The sequence below is a fragment of the Phaethon aethereus genome, assembly GCF_964289735.1.
Source record: "Phaethon aethereus genome assembly, chromosome: 13".
Lineage (NCBI taxonomy): Eukaryota > Metazoa > Chordata > Aves > Phaethontiformes > Phaethontidae > Phaethon > Phaethon aethereus.
The window spans coordinates 8,580,833-8,605,016 of record NC_138589.1 but is presented as its reverse complement, the minus strand read 5'-3'; the positions used below and the strand labels follow the sequence as shown (position 1 = coordinate 8,605,016).

At 37.5% G+C, this 24,184-nt stretch overlaps 2 protein-coding genes across 2 annotated transcripts in view; one reads left to right on the top strand and one right to left on the bottom strand.

Moving 5' to 3' along the window:
* The window catches only part of ITFG1 (integrin alpha FG-GAP repeat containing 1), an 86,855-nt gene extending 67,286 nt beyond the window's left edge, over positions 1-19,569 (bottom strand). Inside the window, exons 1-6 of the mRNA XM_082005665.1 lie at positions 19,155-19,569; positions 15,476-15,548; positions 13,441-13,586; positions 11,763-11,820; positions 11,147-11,221; positions 7,420-7,514 (exon numbers count right to left, since the gene is read on the bottom strand). Of these exons, the coding sequence (XP_081861791.1) occupies positions 7,420-7,514; positions 11,147-11,221; positions 11,763-11,820; positions 13,441-13,586; positions 15,476-15,548; positions 19,155-19,329 (622 nt within the window). The 5' untranslated portion in view covers positions 19,330-19,569. The remainder of the gene's footprint in view (positions 1-7,419; positions 7,515-11,146; positions 11,222-11,762; positions 11,821-13,440; positions 13,587-15,475; positions 15,549-19,154) is intronic.
* A 77-nt stretch (positions 19,570-19,646) lies between these two features.
* Positions 19,647-24,184, top strand: part of PHKB (phosphorylase kinase regulatory subunit beta) — a gene marked incomplete at both ends in the record, with an annotated part of 81,269 nt that continues 76,731 nt past the window's right edge. The window contains one exon of the mRNA XM_082005490.1: positions 19,647-19,701. Within this exon, the coding sequence (XP_081861616.1) occupies positions 19,647-19,701 (55 nt within the window). The remainder of the gene's footprint in view (positions 19,702-24,184) is intronic.

Sequence of the window (24,184 nt, the reverse complement as noted above, 5' to 3'; positions counted from 1 at the left end):
TGTATATATTGGTAGATGTAAATAAAAGTGCTGAACTAAAAATCTCCGCTTTGCAGTGTGTTGACAGAATGGGTAAGGTGACAATTGTATTAAAATCATTACATGCCAGAAAGCATAAGGAGAAGTAAAAGATAACTTTCCTCTATTTGGATTACAAATGTCCTTCTATTTACATTACACATTTTTCCTCTATTTACGTTACAAATTGACCCACCAATAGGAAAAAAAGTATTTAAAAACAAAATTAACAATGTTATTTACAATTTTTTTAGTTGCACAACTTTAATTCAACAATACTTTTAATATACACAAACCTAATTTTATACAAAAAAAGTTAAGATATAGTCAGTTTTATTTCTTTACTACACAGAAATGGAAAACCAAATTTGACAAGTTTTGTGTTTCTGTTCATAAGTTTTTCATTCAGGCAGAGAAACCCTCTATCATTTGGTATTCTTATTTGTTTGTCAAGTTGGCATTAGTACTATACTAGAGAAAATGTAATATAACTACTGCCTAGCTATAGCAATTTAGCTTTTACAATATAGATATGAGTAAAAGTACCAATGCTAATGAGTTTGCAATTAACTTGTCATGAATTTTTGGTGCTAGTCACATGAAACAGTAAGTTAAAGAACCACTCCTTCCAGTGACTTCCTCTTCTGAGAAATTTAAGCAAAACAAAATGACTTCATATGTTCCAAACAAGCTAATTTGTGTTTGCAAATTTTTAAGAAATGTGCTTATACTAAAAGAGGTTGTGAATTTATTCTGCTTCTCAAATGGGTCTTTCAAAATTTAGTAAGTGTTTACTGGAACTATTTATTAAAGCAGACAATAAACAATTACCAACAACATAATTAAGCACTAAAATTCCTTTCATTATTAAAAATTACTATAGAAAAAAGCCATATATATTAATTTAAAAGCATCATTTATACGGTAAACTTTTAAATTAGATTTCTGCTGAATAGCTATGCTTCTGAATATGCAGAGCAGGCAGGACTATTCCTCTGGTTTTTAGCACTTCAAACATGAGTTTTCAGACAGAAAATTCTGTTTATTTTCAGAATAAAGGCAACAGCATTGTTTCAAGCAATAGAAAATAACCACTCAGTGATTAAGACTGCTTTCGGAACCCGGTTTCTTTCTCAATAAAATGCTGTTTGGGGTAGAACCAGCTTACTCGTCACCTATATTAAATTACTGATACCCATAAAAATATATTAGTACCCCCCAAAGTATATAATTACATCTCAATATAATTAAAATTCTCAAAAGGAATAGCTTTTGAGACACTTCATAATGGCAATTTTAAAATTAAAACTGCTAAGCAGATAGCAGAGGTGATGGGTTCTTTCAGAAAGATTAGGAATAACTTAAAATAGCTATTTCTTTTCTCTGAAGATCTCTACTCATTCCTTAATTCTCTTTGTGATGTAAGCTATGAGTAAGAAACGTGGCACTGCAAAAGTAGGCCAATCTCAGCAGCAGGAGGAGATGCAGCTAATTTGAGCAACTCTGGTTTCATCTTATGAGCAGGAACTTTCTGTGGTATTGAACACTGTGCAGGAACAAGTGGAGGAATAGAGATAACAGGAGAACTTTCACACAGAGCATTTTTAGTCAGAGATAACAGATCTGTAAATAGTAAAAATAAAAGTAATAAAAAACAAACAAAATTTTACAGACATAAATTGAGATAATCCAAAATTTGCCTCCATTATTTTCTGTAAACTCTCAGGTAAGCTCTGTTATCAGAGCTTAAAACAGCTAAGAACTCAAAAAATGTACCTGTCCAAGGAATGAAACAGTGATATGGCATTACTGAATCTTTGTTTCGGGAAAAAACATAAGGGAGGGGGCAAAACCAGAGAGAACAATTTGACTTCAGATACCTACACACACACAGAGTTTTAAAATGCCACTCAAGGTAAATTTTAAAAGGCCAGATAATTTGTTTGCAAACATGATCCTGGTTATTTTAATAGAGAATAAATGCAGATCTATTGCATAAAATAACCTCTGATGATAATATTCTATGCAGAGGCTACCAGCTTCCATCAAGAGGAAACTCACTAAACATACAATCAGAGAGTCTGACATCAAGCATTACAGTGTCTTCAGAATCAAGATTTAAATGACGACAACAGAAGAAATCACCTGTGATTTGAATGATTGGTTTTCAGTAAGAAAGCCATCTACATTTATGCATTTAAACTAAGAAGTGGGAATCAAAAAGAAAGCACATTGTAAGTGTTCTGGTACGTTAGGTTTCTAGATTCCCAAAGCAAAACAACACAAGAAAATTAACCATCAGTAAAGAGACTAGCAATTAGCTTATAGCAAGCTATTTCTACTAATGATTTTTCCACTTCACTTTTCCTAAAATCAAATTTATGTTTTTTCCTTCATTTTATATAAACAGTTCCAGAAATACCTGCAATTATAGACACCGTGTCCTACTGTTCAACAGAAAACAGGCTGGGAAAGCAGTATTTCCAAACCTTGGAATCACACAGCCAAATAAGGCACAGAATATTTAATATACTCACTATTTTTCGTAGCACTCAAGGATACACTGACAAATGTACAGTATGAAGTTACAGTATGATTCAGAGGCCAAGGCCATTTGTCTCACACATTTGGACATTTCAAGAATATTTGCAGGGCCATGACCTGATTTCTTGGTAGAAGACTTGCAACTTTAAGTGCATAAAAATTTATTGTTTATTAATTACCCTTTTTCACCACCCAGCCCCCCCCAGTAATTAAGTACTAAAATTTTGGCTTAGAAAGACAGCATTAGACCTAACTGAACAGCTGACATTTTAAGATGTTTTAATTAGAAACAATCAAGTTAACTAATTAGAAAAAAAAAATTACATGTAGCAAAATAACTGCTGTCATAAAAATCTCAACTTTAAATAAAGTACTCGTGATACACCTGTAAGAGCTTATGTTAAGCCAGTCTAAACAGTGTTCACCTAGTGACCCATGCTAAATTTAAACTTCAGCTTGGTCTGAAGTATTTATCTGAAAATGCTGACTGTGATGCAAGTCAACAATGGCATAAACAAAATATGTTTGTCTATTGTCTAGCTTTATAAATAGATGATCTGTATTGGTATCCAACTTCACATCATTTCTGGGTGGTTTTTATCAAGACCTTTTACCTATCTTAGCTCAGTTTCCAGCTATAACACTTTTTCCTCCATGTTTTGGTTCATGTATTTCAATTGTAAAATCTTCAGCATAATGACAATATTGGGAATAGTGTCTATTCAAATTATTATCTCCATCTCTTGACTAACACATCTGAAATGCATTTCTGAGAAAGACTGAGTTCCTACTTACTTTGAATTGAGTAGATTAATGCAAAGATAAGTTACTTTTTACCTCCTTCACTGTTAAGTCAAAAGAGTTAAGAAAAAAAGTATTTGAACAGGATTTAAGTCATGTGATGTAAATCTTTCAGTTTGAGGATATGACTTTTTTAAAGCAGGTCTCTTAGGGAGTCCGCTTTGGAAACACTCACCTGAACTGTCATGCTCTATAAAATACACCCGACGTTAATCTGTTCAGACAAGCCTATTACTATTATTAGCTTCAAGATTATTTTCTTAAGATAGCTGTTAAAAAGAACTAATGACAAGTGTGAGTATGTATTACTAGACAGCCAGTAGCCTTATTTTAACACGGGTCACCATATTTTTTCCCCGATCTTTCAGTCTATCTCAGTGCATGTACAAACAGTGACATAGATAGTAGGTAAGTTGACTAGACCATTTCCAGACATCCCTTCCAATCTCAGCCATTCTGTGAACTAGATACTCCTCCCTGGGGCAACACATGCTTAATACACATGCAGAAGACACTTTTTATATTTATATTTACTTTACTAATAAAACAGACATAGATCCTTTGGTAAAAGTTTTATACTGCAAATTTTTGCGTGGATTTATATGAAATTTCTGGCCTAACTCAAAATTACTTACTGCATTAAAAATTGTAAGATGCTGAGATTTCTACATGGTGATGCCTCATTTAAGAACAGCAGCAACATTACTATCTGAAACAGCCTAGTTTATATCTCACCAAAAGAGATGAGTATTCTCTTTGTTCTGGTTAGTGGATTTTTGGATTATAAAATCCTTACACAGTTAGCCTTTCATGAAGCATTGTTAGGGATTAAAACCATCTTTGTGAACATGTTCCGATATAACAAAATCATAACAATTCAACTTCATTTTACCCAGAGCAGGAAAAGCATGCCAATTAAAAGCTCTCTTTTGAGGGTTTAATATCAGCAGGTTGAAAACGGGTTAGGCAATAAACCAAAGATTCTCAGCCCAGAGAGAATTTTTTTTCTTTTTTAATATCAAGCACACTTTAAATCTCCTAAGCTGTTTATAATGATAAAGTTGCCAAAAATAGCCCAGCTAAAAATCACTGAATTGGCTGCATCTGTTACAGCATACAGAGAGCCCCAAAACATTGCAGAATATTAGAAAAAAAGTCTTGAAAAAACCCCAAAAACACAACAAGTAAAGATGGTGTATTCTGGAGGTTTGTTTTTTATTTGTACACAAAACTCAGTGCATGCATTTTAGGTACAACTATACCTTCATATTCATGAATAGTACCATTGCCTCTGAGTAAATACTCTGATTTTTTCAGTCAAGAAGTACCACAGCAGCATCAAATGTCATGATTAAGCTTTCTGGACAACAGGATTTCAGCATGCAGACCATTCCTCCGCATCCTCATTGATGCCTCCCTCCCAATTAATATGAATTTAATGTGTACCAGGACCGATTCTTAATGAAGTTTTGTTCCAACTCAGGAATGGTAGCATGGGTGAAGACTGAGTCACAAGAATCCTCTCCTCTTCACTAGCTCTACCTGAACCAACCACTAAGTAATAGACTCCACTGAGAAATAAGACAGTACGTGTCGCACTCCACTCTCTGCTGGATTATACAAGGCTGCGCTGCCCTAGCTGTGCTAACAAGGAACAGAGCTGAACAAACAGGAGGAGCATTTAGCTGTCTTCTGCAACGTCTATCCAGACCGCACGGGGCGAGACAAGGACTAGTTGTGGGCATACTGCAGTAATATCAACACCTTATTTTGGCACTGTCTGGCAGAGTGCATTTAGAATCACAGTACTATCAGTACTGTATAGACAGTTACATACAGGTTGTTTTTTGTTTTGCCAGGTTTTGTTTTTTAAATTGTATCAGCTGACTACTGCTACGAGTCACTTGCTCAACTCTGTACAGACTAATACAAAGGAGACATGGTGAGAACACTAAACAGGTATTTTTGGAAGAGGTACAATGAGACTCAAGGTGCAATTTCATGCTTGGTTAAAGGCAGGCTACAATTGCTGCTACTAAAATAGGAGTCTACCTTCTCTCTGTGCTACATTGGCTCTGGCGATCCTGAAGCGGCACAGTGAGCTGGATCAGGTTAATAACTCAAGTGAAAGTGAACTGTGTTCCCGCCCAGCCCCAGTACCTGAGCTGTTACTCTAGCTGATGTGAGGGAACTACCATAAATGCACACAGACAGGACTAGACAACTGGTGAATTTTCATTTTGGCAGCATGCAGTCTTGGAATACCACATCAGTCATGAATTATCAGGTATCACCGATAAGGTATTAGTTTTCAGCAACATATGTCTTGTTCACAGTTGGTCCAATTTTCATAGGGACAGCAAAGAAAAACAATTTACCATTCCCATTTTAGAAGCAAAAAATTATTTTAAAGAAAATAATTCTATGGTTAGTATTTTCTCCGGTTTTCTTCTCAGAATGAAGTATTTCCCTAGAAATTTTCCTCAGGTTGCTGTTACATAAGACATATTTCAGCCTGAGGTGTTATAGCCTTGCTGTTACAAGTAAGCGAAAGTCAGGATCTTTCTACTGGGAATGCTTCATAGAAGCTTCTATTCATATATCGAGGTACGAATCTATAAAAGCTCCTGGCATGCCCCACACAAAGATCCTAACTTGCATTTCTTGTTAGTAGAGGAACTTCCATATATCGCTAGCACTAACTGGAACTCTCTGGACATTCTTTAGGCCGTTAGCTGGCATAAGAACCTTTGTGTACTCTTGCAAAAATTGATCAATCTGCGATTGATCTACATAAGCAACTTTGACTTCCTACCATCACCTACCTGTGAGTTTAGATTTCAAATCATCTTAAAATGCTACCCGAAACACTCATCTATGCTGCCCATGCCACTAAAACAAAATTCCAAAGTATTTACAGAACTAAGTGTATTAGAACTGGTTATTACATGACACTGATTATGGTAAGCAACTGTATATTTAATTTTCCAGTTGGAATTTCCACTTGACAGCTTCATGCAGCAATGTGCCAGAACTGAATATTAAGGTTTGAATACGCAATAAAGCAATTAACTTAATCCCCAACATTACTAAGCATCTTAATTAAATTTATGGACTCTTTCCTCTCTCATTCCCATGCTACTAAATAGGAAAAAAAATAAGCTCTCTCTCCAAAATTACCATATATGAATTGGTGTACATTGCACATCTAGCAGAAGATAAAGCATTTCAGAATTAATTTAGTGTGTGAAGAAATGAAGTTTAGCACAATATTTAAGTGTGCTTGGAGGTATGAACCAGATACGCAAGTGATCGATCCATCGTGGTAATCTAAGGCTAAATTGCATGGCGTATTTCGGAAAAAAAACTAAAACCAAAAAACCCAAACATAGCCACCACCACCAAAGAAAGAATACAGTTTATCTACCGTACGAAAAGTTGTCTGCAGTACTTGTTTGTGAACACTAAATTATAAATAGGTTATAGGATTGCTTATACAGTAATAGAAGAATAAAGTCTCACATGCTATTTGCTCAGTGATAGAATTAACTACAACAAAATAGAATGAAGTCATATTGAAATCTTGAAGTCCAGTCTTGAAAACATTCTCCTGAACTAACTGTAAAACTATTTTCAGACTCAAGATGAAGAAAACTGAGCCTTGCTTCTGGTTCAGTTGCAAACTGAGTACCAGAGTACAACATCACGAAGAGCAGGCAACAATGCTTTAATGGTGAACACAAAATTACTCAGAACAAGCATTAGTTCTGATTAAATTATCATCAAGAAGTATCATCAAAACATTATTCAGTTATTCATTTTGGCAGTTATTTTGTAAAACACAGAATTTTCAAATTGTAGATATTAAAATAATTAAAAATAAAAATAAATCAGAATTAGCAAAGTCATACAATTTCCAAATGCAACATTCCAGAACCAATTCTTTACAAGCATCAATGAAATCTGCTAAAATATTAGAAAGAAGTTGCAATACATAACATTGTATACTTAGTGATAAATATTTTTAGGAAGGTATTTAACATTTTTATGACTTACCAGCAGTGAAGTCATTATTTAAATCTATAAACGCATGAGAGTGTGGTATATACATTTTATTTTGAGTTTCCAATGCAGCGTGCCATGATAAGTTCCTACAGACAAGAATAAAAAGCAATAGATTCCATCAATGCTTAGGGACTGTTAATCATGATAACATACCTTTTAAAACAATAATTGTGAAACTTTAAATAAAATTGAACAGAAAGCATGTTGTCCTAATGCTAAGCTAAAATTACTACTTAGCTTACAATATACTAAGTAACTAGAGTAATTGCTTGACAGGTTCTGATTCATAGCACAGGGGCTTCAGTTAGATTTTATTAACTTTCTTTTTTGTACACAGAAAAGTATCACTACCCACAAAGTGTAATTTAGTGCCTAGACTTCAACTGTAAATCTTGAGACACTGATTGCTGTCCTCCCTGGTTTCCCCAAGCAGTTTTACTATCAGTACTTTTGAAATCTACTTTAGGATTGATAAAGATGAGCAGAAATGGACATAATCACATGCTGTTGAAGCGGCTCATGCCTGCATATAAATGGACTTTATTTTCAGTCACTTAAAAAAATCAACACAAGAATTGAACTCTCACGTTATGATGGACTACAGGCTAATTATGTCATTTCCCAAGCAGGTGATACTTTTATTTATTTATAAGCATAGATGCCCTGCTGGTTTCTGTTCTAAAGATGACTGAGCTTCCATAAAACCTCCCTACTGAAATGTAACAAATCCTTCACAAGTCATAGGGGTTGAATCATCAGTTTTGTTACTTTCAGAACACTTAGCTAACACACTCAGAAAAAGCTCAATATGCACTATACAATAGCAGGACAGTGATATTACTACTGTCTGGAATGACTGTTCATTCCAGTGACATTACATACATATTACTGAAGTCCTTATCTTCTGTGACTCATTTTATGGTAAGACAAAAAATAAGCTTCCAATTACTTCCCAAAGATCATAACCAGGTCTTAGAAATGTTAAAAAGAATCACTTAATCTTAAAGAAATAATTAAATATTTTCTACAGGGTTTTTTATGTACTCAGTTTTGAAGGTAGCCAAAAAAGTTAGTTATACAGCTCTAGTATAAATTTAAAAACATTTTAGATTAAAAATAGAAAAACATTTTTCTAAGCAGATGACAAAGCTGTTTTCCATGTATAACACATTGCTTACACTGTTACCTATAGCACTCAGTCTTATTTTGAGCTTTAATGAGTAAGTTTATTTGTATCCTAATGCTACTATAAGAATTTCTTCAACAAAATGAAACAAATCTCTCCCATTTTTCCGTTCCATATATATAACCACTGCAAGGTGTTGAGAAACGCCCTTGTGAATTTGAAATCTCTGTTCCATAAGCCATCAATTTAAGTAAAAGTAATTGTGATAAAATTCAAGTTGTGATTAATGACCAAAACCTTGTTGCCAACAAGGGTATAGTTCCCATTTACACATTTAAATGTTATTCACCCTACATCACTTCTGAATGATCTCTGAGGAAAGGAAAATAGCCAGTTAGGAACAACAGGTATAGATTTGTTAAACTCACTGGTGGGGTGTGTAGGGGGGAAAGCCTTATTTAAGCACTTCTTAAGGGACATGGAGATGCACAACAGAAAGATGATATATTGTTGCCACCGAGACAGAGGAATCACCTCCTTGATTTCTCCAGTGGTAACAGACCTCTTTAAAACAATAGCTAAAGAAAGCCACATAGGAATGCAGAGACTTCCTACCACACTCTCTTTCAAAACAAACTTAGGTATTGATTGTATGCAAACCTAAAACAGCTGTGACACCGACACCTGGACCTCTCCTGAGACACACAGAGCTGCAAGTTCTTATGTTCATGTTACTAAATAACATTCAAGATAATCCTATCAAGTTCCACTTAAAAAAACTGCAAGTTAGAAGATGCAAACTTCTTCAAACAACTGATTTAAAAGGTCCAAACCTCTAAGAAAACACAAGCCTAGTTCCTAATTTTTTCCAATTATTCATTGGAAATTATTCATTATCAGTCAAAAGAAAATAGTTCAAAAAGAAAATGTCAAAAGAGTGATTTTCATATTATCACAAAGCTAAGAACAATGTATTTATTTTGACATTTATAATCCAACTCGCACCCTAAAAATAATTGCAGCTGTCTTTTGAGCACATTCTTTGACAATTGAGAGAGAAAAAAAGCCTCTAAATCAGGAAAAAAGAGTTCTAATTCAAGTATCCTTCTTTTGAGGCTTCTTTCTTTTTCAAAGAATGCCCAAACCCACAACACTATCAATGAAGCTCTTCCTTACAAAAGTCAAAAACTGAATGTATGCTAAGTTCAGTGTGGCAAAAGTCACAAGAAAAGATGTACAGACCTGTATTTTTAGTTGGTTAAAAAAAAAAAGGTCATCCTGTTCAATAATGAAACTTTCACTAACTCAGTCACACCAATTTGTGTCCTTGAATACATAATCCTAATAGGTCTCAAAAGACAAAGCTTTGTTTTTCTTTAATCAGATTACAAACTTCAAAAGAAGCACCAGAGAAACTGAACAGGATGTGAACTGTTCTTCTCTAGGGTCCAGTAGTGTTTTTAACAAATAACTTATTTTCAAAACACAGATTTAAATTTCTTTGGCATCTTATCCAGTATTAGAGACATTGCTACTTTTTAATTTTCGTTTAATTTTAGAGACTGGTTCTTCTGAGTCAGTACAGACATTCTTTTGTTATGCTTCGATTTCAGCATTCATGCCCAAAACAGTTAAACAAAAATAATCCTTTGCACAGTCCTTACTAACCATTGAAATATGCCATTAAGATAACCATTTTATCCTGGTATTTGCTAGCTAGTCCCATTCTAGAAACTCCAGGGCTAGCAGAAACTTTAATAATGAAACTTAACCCCCATTACTGCCATCTCATCTCATCAGACTTCAGTCAACTTCTATTTGCTGAAGAGTGGACTTAGCCACTCCTTAACACAGAAGGTGTGATACAGAGACCATCACTTGCATGCACACTTACATTGCTACTTCAAGTTGCCTCTGCCTTATGTCTCTTTATCTGTCTCTTCCCCCAATAAGCACACCAAGTATTTCCCTTAATACAAGATAAATAGCCTTACACTTTACACTTCCCATGTTTTTGATTTCCCATGTTGTCTAACCTTCCCATTACAATTAATTTCCTAGATAAATGAAAGTTGAAATTTTTTAAGTTTATGCCAAACTCTTGCACATTTTCCTTTTGCCAACCCTTATAATATAAGATCTGTTCCGGTGCTTCTCACATCATCAAACTGTCACTTCCTCTATTAGACTAAATGCAGCTTAAATTCTACAGACACTACTTAAAAACTTTGGTTTGTATTTCTGTGCAGCACCAAATTCCATAATACAGATAATAATAAATATCAAAGTGCACTAAACAAAGGAGACTATAACTATTCCAAGAAACAATTACCCTATTTCTCATGTCAAATAACAGGTTTTTCGTTTTCTCAGCTCTCATGGAATGCCTACTTCCCCTATAAAGCAACACTTCAAAAATCAGATGCGGAGTGTCATAGAACATTTAAAGATAAACATGGAAAAGAGAGAAGATTCATATGCTTACACAGTTCCAGTTAAACACGAGTCTTATGCCTCTTTAATAAGAACACAAATGGATGCACAATGAGTAAGTTACCGAAATTCATGCTAATAAACAAACCCTTAGCTTACCCGCCTATCAATATCTGTGGCTTACTTGAATCACTTGTGACACCAAAGACATCAGGAATCAAGTCTCCATTAAAGCTGAAAATGCAAAACAATTTTAGGATCACCTTAGTCATTATAGGAGCCAAAATTCATTGTTCTTAAGTTAACTTGTATTTGGTTAGCATTTTCCCACCAAGCAATAAAGAATTTTCAGCTGTGTAGTCTTTTCTGACTTTTCACTCTTGTCTGAGCTGCTAGCAGTACTATGCTTATTTCAATCTTTTACACTATTTGCCAGCTGTATTTCCCCCCGCCCTTTTGTTCAGCATTTCACAGAAGGAAGTGCACCATGGAAGCGGTATTTGCTCAGTCTGATAAGCCAGTTATACAAAATTCACCCAAAAAAATGAACAGCTCTCTTTCTGTATAAAGCAGAGTACTGAAATAAAAAAAGAATAAAAGCTCATTTAGTTACTATTGCCAGGATGATAGCACAAAATTTGTAAAAATGACCATTATGTTCCGTCATCTTTTGTTAGACTAGCTGACATTACACAAACTACCCTGTGGTTTATATTTAACTTGCTCTTAGTCACCACTATAAATGTTGTTTTCTAAAAAAGTAGACAATACTTACTCCATTACTAGAGGCTCATCATGGAAAGTCTTATTTAACATAGTTTTATGGTTAAGATCTGAAAACAGAAAATATTAATTTGATTCAGTTACCAATATATTATGACATTTACATTTTTAACTTAGATGTAATCCTTCCATTAATTTACAACCATCAATTTTATGATTAAAAAAATAATCAGCCACCACTGAGCATAAACAACTAAATGGCTTCCTGAAATTATGCAGGAAACGTGAGTTACAGTTAAAATGCTGAAGCTTCTTCTCTCTCCACTAAACTCTTCAACAAATTATTCTAAATAGATCTTGGTGAAACCTATTTCTATGTATGACTGCAATCACATAGACACGAAATCTGAAATAGTTGTGATTAAGACAGTCTAAAAATTTAACACCTTACATAAGACCCTTGTATAATGTTTTGTCACTGTAAAAAACATTCTTAATCACATACACTGAGCATCTGAAATAAGGATTAGAGGTAGACTGCCTAAATGGGAAGTGAGGATTTTAAGTCCTAGTCAGGTTATCACCTCTCAGACTTCACTTTCTCTTGTAATCCTAACTCCTTGTCACATCATCCTTGTTTCCTTCATCCCTCCATAATGTTTGTCATCTTTGCAGTTTCCACATTTTGTATGTCAGTACCCTCCTATTGGGTAATGGAAGTGTGACCAGTCAAGCAGGCACCACATACCTTCCCAGTAGCCTCACTACATACCAACCACTGCCTGAATTTTTAACCTCTGACTCCTTTTCTAAGTCCCACTTGCTCATTTGTGCCTCTCCCAATATTTGTTTATTCAGAAGCAAAACAGCGTAAATTAATACTTCATGTTCTTCCCGGTACTACAGATACCTCCTATTCTCTTAATACTTGATCCAGTGCACTTTCCCAGGTTGCTTGTTTCACCTCTGATTAAAGGCAGGAGCAATGGTATCTAAGGCCATCACTTGCTTCACCTGTAATTATTTTATAACACAGCTGTTCATTTTAGTGATTTTTCTTCAGCAGTTTTTCTGGACTTAAGAGTATCTTCTTTTGCTTTTCTGTCCTTCTTCAAACCCTAAACTCTTCCCAAAACCCTCTCCTAGAGAAGTCGACAGAAAACAGAAGAGACTTCAAGAGTTCACAGTCCATGCCTCCACCCTAGGACAGAATCAGCTATACCTTGAACACTGCTAAAAGACTCTTGAAAACTTGATTCTAAAGTTCTTGAAAACTTTCAATGATAGAGACTCTAGAAACCTCTCTCCCAAAACCTACTTCAGTGCGTCACTGTCTTTACAGAATTTGGTTTAACAGAAATAAGAGTGTTATATTACTGTTTCTAAGTTTAGGCATGATATTTTGAGAGTTTATGGACTAAACTTTATACCAGGTTCTCAGTGCAAAAGATAAACCTTTTGAGATGATCTCTGTGAAGCTGACGTGCATAATGGAGAAGCCATGAGAAGTAGATCTTCAGTTAGTAGGTTCCTATCAAACTAATACTGTCTGGTTATGTCTGCTGCATGATACAAAGCAAGAATTTTAGGTTTGTTCTCTTTCATTTATTATTGAATACAGTTTAACAGCAAGAAAGTATATGATTGTGAAGCTGAAAATGGTTTATAACTTTCTCACAATAAATTGAATTACTAAAAAGTCTAAGGATAAAGCAGTGTTATCAACTCACCTAATGTTTGGTTGTGCCCCCAGAAAATAAACACTGAAAGTTCATCTCTGCCATGATTTTGTGCCCGGGTAGTCAGGAGGACATCCATTTGTGAATCGCCATTGTAATCTCCAGGAACTACACTGGTTATGGTAACACTGAGAGATCTAGAATTAAAAACAAACAAAAAACACCACATGCAATTAATTGTACAAATGTGTGCATGAAAATTGAAAGCACTTGTGTGTTCAAAACTTGCCTTTTCATCCCAATTATTAATAGTTGGTCCAGTACAATATTTTCCTCCAACAACCTGGCGTTTTTTAAAGTCCTTATCTATTGCAAAAGTAATTTTAAACCAAGGATTCTGCTGTCTGTCTTCCTCCAAGGAAGGATGACATTGTTAACAATAAACTTGAGCTAACAGGCATTCTTCAGAAAAATCCTGTTTGTTAATGCTATATGGACTTCATTAAATGCCTTCATTTGTTGTAGAACCAGTCCTCAAAAACTGTGTTTCAGAGAGCAGGATCTTTTGGTTGCATTCCAAGATCAAGTCCATAAAGCAACAGGTGCAGTTTACGCAGCAGGAGTCAGCTAAATCTTTTTAAAGACAATTTAATATCTTCTCATCTCCTGCTACATCTTACCACTCCTCCCTTCATTTGTTTTTTCTTTCTATCTTCTTTTACTTGGTTACCAGCTCAGAGAGTGCTTTACACACACAAACATGGATCAGTCTGTTAAGAATTAAAAGCAGATAATTTCTAATGCACTAAACAATTAGCTCCTTCCAATGTAAGAGGGAATAAGGATACAAATATATAAAACGATAGAAGACGAAGCTGAGCTATAACAGCAATTTAACTTTTAATAGCCATTATTCATAAGCAATAACATATTCTATAATACTATTATGGTTTAAATTATGCATATATATGTACATGAACACACAGCTTGTTTTACATTTATTAAAAATTGATGCTTTTTTCAAAGCCAGATTTAAATTTAGAAAGGAACAGATCTCTACACACAAATACAGAATCACAGAATCACTAGGTTGGAAAGGACCTTCAAGATCATCAAGTCCAACCATTAATCCAGCACCACCATGTTCCCTAAACCATGTCCTGAAGCGCCACATCCACACGTTTTTTGAACACTTCCAGAGATGGCGGCTCCACCATCTCCCTGGGCAGCCTGTTCCAATGCCTGACCACCCTCTCAGTGAAGAAATTTTTCCTAATATCCAATCTAAACCTCCCCTGGCGCAACTTGAGGCCATTTCCTCTCGTCCTATCACTAGTTACTTGGGAGAAGAGACCAACACCCTCGTCGCCACAACCCCCTTTCAGATAGTTGGAGAGAGCGATAAGGTCTCCCCTCAGCCTCCTCTTCTCCAGACTAAACAACCCCAGTTCCCTCAGCCACTCTTCATAAGACTTGTGCTCCAGCCCCCTCACGAGCTTCGTTGCCCTTCTCTGGACACCAGAACACCATTCTTCATATATGTCTCTAAAGCAGATGATATTGGCTGGACTCAGTTTACTGAGTAACTAACGACAGCAACTAGAAGAATTTCCCTGAAAATATGTCTTGGGACAGAGACTAATACCACCTGCCAAAAAGACTTAATATATGTTCTGGGCGGTAGTTTGCTTTACTAGGAAATAAAGTCCTGAAAAAACAAGTCAACTGCAAAAATATTCCAAGATGTGGGTATTTTTAATACTAATTAGAGGACAAAAACCAAAGAATAGAAATTTCTTAAGGGGGTGGAAGTCACACCTATTAGTTAACAATATGAATGACAAAACTCATCTCCATAAATTCTGCGATCTGACTCACAAAATCCAAACAAATAAAAACAAAGACTGTCAGGAAATTAACCATGAAACCGGTTAAAGAACTGCAGCTCTAAGGGCAAGCTGAACAACATAGTCAAACCGATAACAACTGCCCAGATAATTCTAGTCACATTCCCACTGACTGCAGAGATGCACTTTCAAGAGAAACGGCCACTTACATCATTTCACCATTGACTAGCAATACTTACTTCATTGGTAACTTAACACGGGGCTTAAAGTAGGGTTCCTTTTGGTCAGCCAAAAAGATAATCAACTCATTTCCTGCAAAAGCAAGTAAGATGATGAATAGCAGAGGAGGATTGCAAATGGTTTATATACAAAAACAATACTTAAAAAGCTATGCCACAAATAGTCATTCCTCACAGTAGCAAAAACTTTGAAAGACTTCCCATACAACTACTTCCTCGTCATTTGAAAGGAAGCAAAAGGAGCACTTCAATACAACCTATACATCTAATTGCCTCTCAAAGGAATGCTAATATCAAGAATCTTCTTTGGGGCTTAGTGTTAGACCTGTCTCTCTGCTATTTTTATCCCATTGCTTAAAATAAAATTTCCTGTAACAAGAAACATTACATGTGGAAAAGTAGTAGGCATCAATTCCATACAAATAATTAAAAGCTTAAAAGCTCTCTCTATATAATATATACGTGTCTCTCTATATATAATACTGCTTTCTCAAGTTGGCCGACAAAAGCACTTTAAGTGAAACTCACAGAAGTAACCTGGTTCCTGCAGCATTTTGTCATGTAGAAGCAACGATACAAGCCACTATCATTTAATTATTTCAGGAAGATCTAAATAGAAGCCCATATTTTATGTCGCACAAAGAATTTAAATTTGGGGAAGAAAAAAAATTTCTTAACCTGAAAGACGAAATGTATTTTCAGTCAGTAAATACACACGCACTTACTCCCACAAGTAAAATAATAGTTCACAGCTAAGGAAAAACACAGAAAATGTTGTTACTCATCCTTTATTATGATTGTTTTCTGCTTCCTCCAAGAAACTCACCTGTAACATCCCAAACTGCAAGAATTTAGGTTACCTAATTGAAAATAATTCTAGGGCTCCAAACCTAGCTACCATAGTATATTTTGAGAGTATCATTCTGTGGCACAGCTCACAGCTGTGAAATAACAAAATACAAGCTTCCCAGCTATGAAAGAGAGATCACCGCCATAAACGTATTTGCCAAGGAGAATATGCCAACAAATGAGTACATGAAAACAAACCCTTTCAAAATGGATAGGGGCAACTAGTGCAGTCCCATCTGGCAAGCTAATAAAGCCTGGGTTGCACTACACATTCACAGACGATTGAAAAAGTTGGCACACGGTAAGGTGAAGAAGCCTGCTGCTGGTTAAGCTTTTGATAATAAAGCTGTGGGTTGACTGCTAAAACTTGTAATTCCTATTTCACACTATAGACTTTCACCTGCCTTTTTATCATCTATGTGGTAAAGTAATGATGATGATGAAGCAGCAAATGTTTTTTTACACATACCAGGTTCCAAGTCAATTATACCACTCAACAATGAAGTTTATGGTCACTAAAGATAGATTTATGAAAATTTCAGCTCAGTGCTCATCAATAGTCAAAACAAACTGACTTCTGAAAATTATTAGACAGACAGAAAACAAAATCACTACCCCACTACATCAATCTGTAACGCACACATCCTAGATGCAGTTCTTGTCCTCTCATCTCAAAAAGAATACAGAAGAAAGGGAAAAAGTACATAGGAGGGTGTGCAAAAAGGGAACAGTTTCCATACAAACAGCAATTGCATAGATTAGAGGTCTGCAGCCTGAACATCTCACTGAGGATACCACAGAAGTTTTCAAAATCCCCCAACATGATGCAGAAGGCGAATAGGGGAATGATTGTGCACTGCTCCGTACTATCAAAGAGGCATCAAACACAACTAGGTGGTAGGCTGAAGAAGCAAACAGCATGAGCTTCCCCACTTACCCCGTTTTGTGCACAGACTCACAAAACAGGTATGTGTATGCACAATTCCATTTATTCATATAGTTTCAAAAACTGACTAAGCCCAGGGTCCACTGGTAATTTTGAATTGTTCTCGCAACAAGACACCTCTGGATCTAGATTACCTCCTGTGTTTAGCTAGTTTACCCTCTCTTAACAAAGCTCTGAGTACAAACTGATTTTTCTTTCATGTATCTGGGCATACAGAACATTACTCTCATTCAGCTGAAATAATTCAAGACCAGAATAGTAATATAAATCCAACAAAAGGCCCAAGACACCATCCTCATTTCCTTATTAAGGGTCAGTATTATTAGGACTGCCCTGCTTTACTAGATCACTGTCCCTCAAAGTCTAGTATTATCTCCAATGCTCTCTTCTTCAGCACTATTTAGAATTGGCTACTGTTTATTCTACTACCTAGCTTGGCTATTACTGTTTACTATTACTATTGATTAGCTATTACTTTTTGTTTAGAAGGTATTCTGTAAATTTTTCAAACTACTTCTTGTCAAGACTTAAATTTTGAAAAAAGATGTTTTAAAGTAGGTTATTTCAGGTTGATTTTTACTGAAAGTATCAAGTAGGAAAACTATAGCAAGTGTCGCTGTGCAGAAGCAAAGAAGAAACCATGAGTGTCATTTCTAAAACTTTTAACTACTCACATTTTGATATGCATTCATCTGAAGGTTAAGATAGTAAAGATTAAATCTCTTATCACTGACATTCATTTTAAATGTAATCTTTCATGACTTTTTTTCAGTAGATGAGCCAGGGGAACATTTTCAAGAAGCCATGCATTTAAATATCTCAACTATTCACTTAAATTCACTCAAGCTTTATCAAAACTACTTACAGAAACATTTCTGAGATTGAAGGAATAAAAAAAAAAAAAGGTGAATTTGAGAATAAACTTCTTATCTTAATGTGCAGCTTTAGATCAGTAAAATAATCCAAGATTAATATCCACAAATAACCTTGACCACTGATAATAAGCTCTGATTTGGGGTCCCCTCACAGCTGAAGCCTCAACAGGAACTCATGCCAGATGACAGCTGTGTCAAACAAATTTATCTAGCCTTCCCCTTTACCATAATGTTTAAGGTAGGGTAACGTGCAATTTATCCTCTTTACAACTGTGAAATATTCATCTCATTTCCCCAAATATTGTGAAGGCGGGAGCAAAAGCCAATTTGTGACCATGCACTCCTTAGGACGAAGACTTTAGATTATTTCACAACCATAAATTCAACTTTAAAGAAAAGCATTTCTTGCTCTAAATGACGCCGTATTTCAGCGCAAATATCCTTTTCCATACCGAAAACATCTCAGGAGCAAAGCAAGTGTCAACTTTAGTCTTGAAAAATAACTTCGCTGTTTGCTGTGCTCACCCGCAGCGGTACTGCTCAGGGCCCCCAGCACCGAACGCTGCGCTTGAGCGGACGCGGCGCGGAACGAGCCGCCAGCAATCCAGGGAGCGAGCGGGCGGAGCGAGCGGGCATCTCCAGCTGCAAGGGACCCGTACGGACCGCCGAGCCCAGCTCCTGCTCCTCGCGGGGCAATCCCCACCGGGAAAGCCTTTCCCTGCCCACCAAGAAGCGAGAAAGCTTCTCTCAAACAAGCAACCGGAGCCTCTTCAAGAAGGGATGCCGAGGCAGAACGGCCCCGCGGAGGCCCGCGCCGGTGCCGCACCGGGCGCTCTGCCGGCCCCGCTCCCCCTCCAGCCTCGAAACGTAACCTACCGCCCGCGGGGAAAGCCCCCCAAAGCGCTCCTCGGGGAATCCTGCGACAAGCACCCGTCGCCTGCGCTCCCGCCCGCCTCCAGACAGATGCCGGTAACGACGGCGGCCCGGCTCCCGCCCCCGGCTCACTCACCGCCTCGCAGCACGAACAGGTCCGTCTGTTTGTCCGAATTGAAGTCGCCGAAGGCTGCCAGGGTCCCGTAGGCCTCCGCCCCGAAGAGCTGAGCGGTGACGTTCTGCAGGGCGCGCCCGGGCCCCGCCAGAGCCAGCAGCAGGCACAGCCCGAGCCAGCAGCAGCAGCCCCCCATCCTGCAGCGGCGCGGCCCAGCTCCCCGCCGTGCCCGCCCCCGCCCGCATCACTTACGGCAGCACAGAGGTGTGCCCGGCACAACAAGCCGGCTCGCTTCCGGGACTGACCCGGCGGCTTTGCGACAACGGCGTGACGGCATGCGTGAATCTCTTTACGGCTGGCGTGGGTAACCAGCCGGAGATCGCCACCCGGCTCGTTCGCTGCGGAGCCGGTGAGGCGAGGGCGGCTCTCCCGGCCAGAGCGGAGTGACGGGAGCGGCGGGTCTTCATCGGGATGGCGGCGGCAGCAGCAGCAGCGGCCCCTGCGGCGGCCCATATGGCTGACGTGAGCTGGAAGATGCTGGAGCTGCGGGCTCGCTCTAAACGTTCAGGTCTGACCTCTTGGCTCGTCCGAGAGGGGCTCCGGGTCTCCTAATCCTCGCCACCTGCCCCGCTCCTGCTCTCCTCCCCTTTGGCCCGCCGACCCCCCGAGCTCTTGGCCAACGCCGTGCCTCGGTCTGTGTTCGCCCCCCCCCCCCCTCCCCCCCAGCATGGCGCGTCACACAGCGCCGGCCCCACTCCCGCCCCGCCGCGCACCTGTCGCCGGCGCGCGCGCCCCAACGGTCCCTCCGCGCGAGCCGGGGGCGTTCTGCCGGCGCCTAGCTGCGCTGTCTTGCTGCCTCTGTGGGCCGCTCGCGGCAGTCGTGAAGGGCGGCCCGGCCTCCTGCTGGTGCGGGACCGTAGTGCGGTGCTCTAGCGGGGGTATCCGTGGCGAGGCAGGGTTTCCGGTGATTTACAGGTGTCATTTGGCAGCGCTGTTGTAGGGGTAGCTGCTCGTGGCAGTATTGCTGCGTGCAGTTTTATAAAGGTGTCGAACAGATGAAGTAGTTTGAAATCGCAGGCACAAAAGTACCAGTTTTTGTCAGGTTTCCCTTGGATAAAGGTAATTTTTTTTAACATGAGAATTTCGTGCTCGGAACTTGGGCTGCGTGGCAGCGATATTCTGGCCTAAACGAAAGGATGATGTTTACGGAGTTGGTTTGAATTTCCAAAGTCCAAAAAACCCGATTTTTTTTCTTTTTAATAAAACACAGTTTTAGTAGGGCTTTAATTATTAATGTTCTAGCGGAAACAATTTTCCAAATGTTCCCTGTGGTGTTTGTTTGTGTGTCGTACATGCTTGTAAAAATCATTATTTCCTTACTTGCCTGTTTGTTTGTTTCTGTTGTGGCAATGACTGATCAGACAGTGTGAAAAGAAAATGGGGCTTTATGAGGGCTCTCATAAAAAGAAATGATTGATTAAAGACTGATCTGATTCATATGGCTTTAAAAATTCTACTTATGTATAGTATTGCTTTGCAAAGTACCGCGATTAAGACTGTCCAGTAAAGGAGTTGTTACTCTGTGGCCAATTATAACAACAGGGTACTGTTAGCCGAAAATTGATTTACAAATGTAGCCATAGAGCTCTACAAAATAAAAGTCTGGAACCTGCATGTTTGGAATATGTGAATCCTGAGTCACAAGGCAGCGTGCCAACTTTGCCATTCCCAGGCAGATCGAGGCCCTGTGACCGCAGAAGGCATTTGGATGATTTTAAACACTTGAGTTTTTCTTAACTGCTGCTGCCTTCTACTTTTTGGTTAAATGTATAAGAAAGCGTCTTCTGTGATGATGACAGATCATTACTGTAGTTCGCTTCCTTCTTTTCCTGCTCATAGAGATTTTTTCATTTACATAGTAACTGAAGAAACTTCTTTACTCAAGAAATAAAGATTATTCTGGTTGAAATGCTTTTCTGAGAAAATAATTGATTTAGAAATCAAATTTTATATATAAACCTTCAGGTAACATTCTTATCTAAAAATGAGAATTATGTTCTTGTTTCTCAAACTTACTCCTGCATCTTCATAAGTATGTTGAAATTTGTGTAACTGGCAGAGCTTTTGTACTTCCTTTCTGCTACTGTCAGAAAGAGATGTGGTTGGTATAGTTGTTAAAAGTGGCTGAGACTCCCCCCCATGCTGTTCTGAATTGGCTGAGGTCTGTTGTGCTCGAGAGTCACAGTTTACAAATAGCACTGTTTGTTTTGTGGGTTTTGATTTTTTTTCAGTATGATACTTGGGGTAAAATATAGTAAGCATGGAGTATAGACACGTGCTCATGAAATGCATGAGAGATTCATGTTTTGTAGCCAACAGCAAAGTATAATTTAAGAGATAATTTATCTTACTTGTCCTGTAAGAGGTAATCCATATCTTCATGTTTCTGTATATTAAATTATGAATTACATTTTTGCCAGTAAAACCAAATTTTATTGAGAATTTTTTCTTTCCCTTTCTTGAACAATAAAGAACTGTTTCCTTCGTTGCTGCTGCAATAATTAACAGTTAGGAGCAGATTATGAAGATGTTCAATAGTTGGCCCTGAAGTTTTGGTTACTTTAAAAAACACAAACTTCTGAAGATTTGGAAAAACTTTTCATCATAGTTACAAACAGTATTTTCTTAATTTACTTTCCAAACTGGAAGATGTTCTACTTGAAATAACTGAGATATTCAGTACCATAAGCAATATATATGACTGCAGGAAACATCCTAAGGTAAATTCCACATGGGATAAAAGCAGCACTATGCATAAGCAGAATTTTAGCTCCCTGTGTTTACTATTACTTAACAGTTTTATATGCACTAGTTAAATCAGTATTCTTATTTAATCTTGAAATATATCAAATGGAATTTATTCAGCACCTTTTGATGTTAGTAGCAAATTTCCTATTGAATAACAAAGCTAATATCTAATGTCCAAAAGATGGACACAGTGTAGACTGTGTCATTTTACTCAGACAAGTTTTATGGAAGTAAAAGCAAAATAAACCCAATTTTTAGTGTAGAAGAGGGAAATGTAAAATGTGATGAAACTTTACTACCCCGCGTGGTGTGCATTCGGTCATGTTAATAACTCCACTAATATTGCTTTCACTTAATTTAATGCTGGTTGCCTTTAACATTTACTAAACAGTTTTGAAAATTACTGTAGCTTAGCCTGAGACGTTTGTGATTAGCTACACCAATTTGAAATGGCCAGTATGGATGATGAGAGAACCTCCTCTGCGCATGCTTTTTTGAAATTTGGTAAGTGTGCAGTTCTGTGTTTTGGTTTTGTTTGTAGCTATTTAACTCAACAAAAACTAATTGTGTGTTTTGTGCTTCACACAGTGTTTTGTGCTAGCAGTTTTATAGCACTGTACAGTAGAACTTAAAAATTTGAGCTCTTTCAGTGAAAATTTCTGACAATTGGAATCTACTTAGATTGAAATCTATTGTTCGGATCTTCCAATTTTGTTTGTGGTTTGTGTTCTTGTAAGTATCTCTCAGTGTAATAATCTCTGAACTGCAAATTTTCTTAAGATGATGGTCACGAGAAAGGTGCACTAAGAATGGTGTTTAGAATTAACTCCTAAAAAACCCCAATGTAACTGGTTTAGAAAAAAGAAGTGACATTTCCAATAAGTCAGTGATTGTTCCAAAGCCTGACTTTCAGAAATTAAGTAGGAGCAAAATAAAGCCCCCTGGCACAGCTACTCTTTAGGTACCACAGAAGCTAGAATGTATGAAGTTGTCAAGATCGTTACTGATTTAGCTCAGTATATTTTGGAAAGAGTTTGACTGGAACAAATGTGTCCATATGTGAAGCTACCTGATCAGGGAAAAACTGTATAGGACTCTTGATTAGTTTGTGTTGAAACACAGAAGCAGTACAAGTGCTGGTGAGAGTAACCAGCTAAAGGGATTTCAGCTGTCTCTTGCCACGACTGAGTCACTTGAACTGCCCTGTCCTGCCCTGTGGCATTTCTGTTTTGTCTCTCTTAATGTCAAAGGACATGTGAAGCATTGACATTGTAATTAAAAAATTACTCTTTCCCAATTATTATATTGATACTTGATGTTTCTGTTGTTACAATGCAAAATAAACATTTTTAGTAGTTTTAAGAGCTATTGTTTTGAGTTCTCAGAAATGGCAAGGACTGCCTTGAATATCCTGAATGGTTTCGTACCTTGCTTGTAGCATTTACAAGGGTTGCGTGGTAGATTTTGGTGTATTTTGGTTATGTGAAGCTCTTGTGTACTGGCATGATGGTCAATGTTTTATTTCTGGTGTTCGGTAACTTCTGTGTGTTGTTCATTACTGTAAATCCTGAAATCAGTAATTTCTATTAAGTATAAAATACTGTAGAGAGAAGTCACTTCAGCTGATGAGGAAATAGAGGAAGGACAAAATAAATTGGTACATATTTTTTCTCTCTTAAAAGAGATATTTACATATGTGAGAAATGAATTTTCCTTTAGTGGAAGTGCTTCTGAAAATTATTTTCTGATATCAACTTGCTTGACTACATGGGTTTTGACTTAAAAGCAGATGTATTTCATGGTGGACAACTATTAGAATCAAGTGTATTGTATCCAACAGTGTTTCTTTCCAGTACTGTATTAAGTCTGAGCTCAGGGGAGATTGCAGAAGAACACACTTCTTGCAGAAGTCATTGGGACCAAAGATTATTTTATTTCATCACACAGCAAATTTTAAGAAATTATATCATATGAACAAATCATATCCTCCCAGCATCACATTTCCTTTCCCTCAAGAAATTAAGGGAAGATGTTATTGCCTGTACTAATATTGGGTAATAAAAGTTACTGTGATCCAGAACTTGTTCATGTCTCAAGCGTTGAGTTACATCCAGAACTAGTGTTGCATTAAAGGACTGTGGTCGGTTTTTATCCTCATCAAATCTAGAAAGAAATCTGGTATTCTTAGCTTTTTTTTTTTTCCCCCCTGATTTAGTTATGCAGGTAAACATTTTCTTTTCTTG